Below are 6,000 nucleotides of genomic sequence, written 5' to 3' on the forward strand. Positions count from 1 at the left end.
GGGAAAGGCATATCCTTTGGTGATTCACTTCTTTTATACCACTTAAGTGCTCTGTGGTGTAACATGAAAAATAGGCTCAGTGGAGATACTGGTACACCTTATCTAAAGGCAAGATAGGTTGTCTTGTATATAAGTGAAAGACGGGCTATTCCTGATGTCTCAGTCATTGGAGACCAAGGAGCAAAAGCACTACATGATTGTTATTTTTTCACACATTTGCAGCAAGTGCTTAGTCATAGGCTCTTCTCTAGTACCGCTGCACTAGGCTTGTTGATCTTCTCAGTTAGGTACACTGCATATAAAACAGGTCTGACAAATGGTATCAGATAAGCATCATGTTGTCATCCAGTTCAATCTTTCTTCCTGTCAGAAGGGTCAATGTGAGTAGGCTAATACAGGTGTCAGTTATTCATGCTGGCGGATGGTAAAATACTGAAGTGTAAATATCACTAATCTGTAGTATTTTTCTGTCAAACTGCACTGAACAGTAATTCCCCTCATTACCTTTCTCTGACCCTTTAAGAGACAGCTGGTGATTTTAGCGAGTCGATGATCTCATTAAAATTACTGGGTTTTTTCTTCCTTTAGATCCAGCTTTCAAAAATTGGACCACCTTTTATCATCAAGAGCCAACCTGTTTCTAAACCAGAACCTCGAGTTTCCCCAAGTACATCGGTCAGCAGTGGGAGAAACACTGGGGCTAGAACTCTCGCAGATATCAAAGCAAGAGCTCAGCAAGCAAGAGCCCAAAGAGAAGCTGCAGCTGCAGCAGCCGTGGCAGCAGCTGCAAGCATAGTCTCTGGAGCAATGGGGACCCCATGCGAAGGTGGGAAGACAAGAACGCTGGCACACATCAAGGAGCAAACAAAGGCCAAGCTATTTGCAAAGCATCAAGCCAGAGCTCATTTACTCCAGACTAATAAAGAATCGAAGTCGCAGTTCAGCTCAAAGGAAAGTACCTCATCTCTGGAGATACCGACTTCTACTGACACAAAGATTGAAGGTTCTACTGGTGTCATCATAGTTAATCCTAACTGCAGGTCCCCTAGCAACAAGTCTGCTCATCACCGTGAGACTACCACTTTATTGCAGCAGTCACTTAACACAGCTATATTACCAGAAACTGCTACTGAGATATCGGTGCACAGTTCTGATGAAAATATACCTATGCCACAATTGTGTGAGAAAATTATTTCATCTACCTCTACTGAAAGTAACAGTGTGCCAGTGCTTTATAATAAAAGTTCAGTCTCTGTGTCTGTTTGCAGCACTGCTATGTCTGGAGCAATTAAAGAACTTTCTTTTGCAAGTTCTGTTGATAAATCCTCTGTTTTAATGTCTGTTGACAGTGCAAACACAGCAGTTTCAGCTTGTAATATAAATATGCTGAAAACCATCCAAGGGGCTGATACTCCATGCATAACTGTTGGACCAAAATGTATTGATAACACTAATGTACCAGTCTCCATAGACAATACAGTCTTACCAAACGCCATCGATGACAAAAGGTTGCCGATACCAAGTAGCAATGCGAATAACACAGTCTCCAGTCATTATGCCACTGTGCCAGCTTCATCTATTGCAAATAATTTGCCAAATCATCTCTCTGGTAGTTCTGTACTGATTCCCCCAGTGGGGACTACCAACAGATTTTCTTCTGATAAGATAGCCATAACTGGGTGTAACGAGCAAAGCACTGTCTCCATTCACACTACCGTTAGATCAGCTTTAAGTTGCAGTGAGACCCTTGCAGTAGCAGATGCTGTTGCAAGGCCACCCATTTCAATGTTTACTGGTAACATGGTGACAATAAGCTCTTACGATAATGCTACTAAATTAAATGCTGATCTCTTAGAAAAAAGCTCTGGAGCACGAAACCGAATGGATCTCTCTGGTAAACCTCAGCCAGTGAGCTTTACGCAAACTGCCATGAATAGGTCTATACCTTGCAAAGTCATTGTTGACCACACTACAAATCTGAATTCCAGTCTGTCACTTTCTTCTTCTATTGAAAATGCAGAGAACAGCATTGACCTGCAGAGCAGACCTGTAAGGACAGAAGCTGCCTTACAAAGTATAGCCTGTCCTCAGGTGTCTGTCATAAGCAGGCCTGAAGTGGTCTCTAATGAAAGCCTTGAGCACACTTCCAGCTTTATCACCATTACAGCAAAGCAAGACAGCAAGAACTTGCAGGCAGGTTGTTCAAGTCTTCGAGAAGTGCCTCTTGCTCCTCAAGATAAATTAATTGAGGTGGTTACTCCCAGCCAAGGTTTTGCTGAGCAATTAAGAGGTCCTTCAGCATTTAAAAATGAAGCAGATGCTGCCTGTGCCAGTCAGTATAGCACTAACAATAGAATTTGTTGGCATGATGAAGAGGCAATGAGTACAGACCAGCCCGTGGTCAGCCATCTTAACTCTGGTAAGCATAAGGAATACGCAGAGCAAAACTGCTTAAAAAATGTCAAAACCGAACCTTCCAGTTACACGCAAATGTCAGAACTGCAATCCAGGAGTCTTCTGACGAGCATCGCTGTTCCTGTTAAATCGGAAACGAATGAGTCTGACAAGTGCTTCAGGATGGACACCGAGGATTTTACGGGACCTGAAATGCCTGCCCAGACTGCAGAAATAGCCACGAGCGCGCAGCCGCCGCAGACCTCCAAGACATCCATTGTGGACTCTATGGAAGACACCCTGTCCCTGACAACAGAAACCCTAAAGAGAGTTACCGGTGCCGGGGGCTCTAGCTGTCGCTTGTCGTCAGTGGAGGCCAACAATCCTTTAGTGACACAGTTACTGCAAGGCAACCTGCCTTTAGAGAAAGTACTGCCGCAGCCCAGATCAGGAGCCAAACTAGAAATTAACAGGCTTCCCTTGCCTTTGCAAACTACCTCAGTATGTAAAACAGTAGTGTCCGAGAGAAATATTGTTGAACATCCTTCCAACTCTCCCAACCCAGATGGTAAAGGATTTACAGCAGGCAGCATAGCCCCGCTACAAATCAGAAAGCGTGAAAACCATCCGAAAAAGAGGATGGCCAGGACTGTAGGGGAACATGCTCAAATTAAATGTGAGCCTGGGAAGGTGTCGATGGACACAGATGTTAAAGCGGCTCCTTGTGTAATTAGTTCCAGCATGAATCAGCTAGGGCATGGTCAGCCATTTAAGCAGGAGTGGCTGAACAAACATGCCATTCAGAGCCGAATTGCTCACAGCCCAGAGATCAAGCAGCAGAAGAGGCCGTTGCCTTCATGCAGTTTCCAGCAGAGCTTATTTCACATTGATAAAAATGGCAGCTTTCACGCAGAAGCTAGTACCTCACATAGACAGCATTTTTACCAAATGTCCATGGCTGCAAGAGGCCCCATTCCTACGGCAGCTTTGTTGCAAACTACTTCAAAAGGCCCACCTGGCTGCAACGCATTTGCTTTTAGCAGACACCTGGAACAGAAGGGCTTGGGCGATGTGAATATTTCTACAGCAGCTCACCAGCTGAGGCTAGGAAGTGTGTTTTCCCCTAATATTCAAATTAAGGAAGGTGATGACATTGCCAGTGCCTCTCAAACTCTGCAGAGCAAAACACTAGTGCATCCCCCTCCCCCCCCTCCACCCCTGCCACCTCCTCCCCCTCCTCACCCAAATGCCGAAGCCCCCTCTGATCAAAAGCAACCGACAGTTACTATGGAAACCACTAAAAGACTTAGTTGGCCTCAGCCAGCAAGCATCTGTAGCAATATAAAATCTGAACCTATTTCTTTTGAGGAAGGTTTAAGCAGCAGCTGCGAACTGGGCATGAAACAAACTTCCTATGATCAGAACGAAGTGAAAGAACAGTTAAAAGCGTTTGCATTAAAAAATGCAGATTTCTCTTCCTATTTACTTTCTGAGCCACAGAAGCCTTTTACCCAACTCGCTGCTCAGAAAATACAGACGCAGCACCCACAGCAGCAGCAGCAGCAGCAGCAGCAGCAGCAGCAGCTCTGTGGAAATTATCCAACAATACACTTCGGTAGCACAAGCTTCAAAAGGGCAGCATCTGCAATTGAGAAATCGATTGGGATTTTAGGAAGTGGCTCAACCACTGCCACAGGCCTGTCTAACCAGAATGCGCAGATCCCTGTTCAGAAATTTGCTGACAGTAGCAATGCCGATGAACTGGAACTGAAATGCTCTTGCAGGCTGAAAGCCATGATCGTGTGCAAAGGCTGCGGAGCCTTCTGTCATGATGACTGCATAGGGCCTTCCAAACTGTGTGTAGCTTGTCTGGTTGTACGATAGGAACTGAATCAAAGATGCAGTATCCCTTATCAGCGTGGGAGAGCAGGACAAAGGAACAGAGAAATTGGAACAGTTTAGGCCACTAATGGTTTGCAATTAGTTGATTGATTTTTTTTTTTTTTTAATCGTTTTTTTTTTTTTCTTCCAAGTGGTGCTTTCAGAATTTAGTTATTCCTGCCTGAGTGCCATTTTCTGGGAAGAAGCGGAAACCTGTAGAAGTAGTTTAAAAAAAAGATAGCCTTGTTACTGAAGCTTCTATGAGCTCTCTTACTGTGCTAAAAAAAAAAAAAAAGGCATCGATGCATGTCATTCGTAGCTTCTATTTATTTGCACAAAGTGCAGCACATTTTTTTCTCCACTTTTTGATAGTTGATACAAGCTGAAGGTTAAAGATCAGTGGAAGAATAACTCTGCAAGAAGTGGAGTAACTATGCAGAATGAATAACACACTGAATAGTGACTGTTTTGAAGGGGGGTAGTGGCAAGGTGTGGGGTATTGGCCATTGTAGCTCCGAAGTCAGTTTGCAGTTTTTCTGCTGATAAGATTGTTTTCTTCAATTGACTTTCACTATCTAGAGCTAAAATATAGTCACCTCACCTACCCAAGAAAAAAAAAAAAAAAAAGAAAAAAAAAAAGAGGAATTTCAATTGTTAGAGGAGTTTTCTTATATGCCTGCCAGGGAACTATGGAACTCAAATCTTACTCATCATCTCTTCTTGTTGATTCCTTGAGGAAAAAAATGTATATGCGATGGGTTAGTGGGACCAAAACTGGAATCACATTGGTTTCAGTAGGGTCTGGAGAAAGTAACTTCTCTACTGGGGCCTAAAAACCTGTTTCCTCTTCCTGTTTCCCACTCAAATATTCCTTATTTGCATTTGTCTCTCTAATCTGTCCACTTGGTTTGTCAGTCCCAAATACATATATATATATATATATATATTTATAGGGTCAGACTTATGTAATAGGTTCTGGATGTTTTAGCCTTTCTGTGGCCTAAAAATGATGCGCTCTTGTGATGAATGAATAAGGAAAGATTCTAATTGCATATCAGTTGCATATTAGATAATCAGTTGTTTTTCCTCTTATGTGAGTTTATTTAAAAAACATCTCAGAGTTTTGCCATTTAAAGTAATTCTTAGAATTACTTACAACACTAACTTTTTTTTTTTTCTCAAAGGAATTCAGACCCCTTACTCTACCTTTTAGAAATTAACAAAAAGGCATTTTTAAAAGGGATACTGCATCTTTAAAGTAACCTTCAGTATTTATCCAGTACTGTATTTACATTCAGGACTATAGCTGCATTCCAGATGCGCTAGCCACCATAACAGCAGAGAAGACAAACAATAATTTTGGGGCCCTATTCACCTAAAAGGAAAGTATTATAAAGGGATAAAGCACATGCAGTTGCTGGGGAGATGAAAATACCTTGAGTTTTTTTATTCCCACTTCAAGAACACAAAATGTGGAGTGCAAGTCATCCATCTGCCAATATGTGGTTCGGTCTGCCCAAATGTCAGCATCAGAGAGAAATGTTATTTTTACCATTACAGTAGAACCTCACTAATCCAAAGACCTTACAGTCTGGTCAAGAAAATTATTTTCCTTCCACAATTTTCAGAGAGCAACGTAGTAAGAATGTGCAAGATGTAATACTGCTTGGATTTCCTGATGCATTTACTGTTGCTTTCTGAAATACTAATGTAAATGATAGAACT

The 6,000-nt window shown here is 42.3% G+C and overlaps 1 protein-coding gene across 1 annotated transcript in view; it reads left to right on the top strand.

The window, feature by feature from the left end:
- The window catches only part of ASXL3 (ASXL transcriptional regulator 3), a 131,531-nt gene extending 126,347 nt beyond the window's left edge, over positions 1-5,184 (top strand). The window contains 1 exon segment of the mRNA XM_049825910.1: positions 589-5,184. Coding sequence (XP_049681867.1) covers positions 589-4,278 — 3,690 coding nt within the window. The 3' untranslated portion in view covers positions 4,279-5,184.
- The last annotated feature ends 816 nt before the right edge of the window (positions 5,185-6,000 follow it).

Source organism: Accipiter gentilis, chromosome 2 (assembly GCF_929443795.1).
Source record: "Accipiter gentilis chromosome 2, bAccGen1.1, whole genome shotgun sequence".
Taxonomy (NCBI): Eukaryota; Metazoa; Chordata; class Aves; order Accipitriformes; family Accipitridae; genus Astur; species Astur gentilis.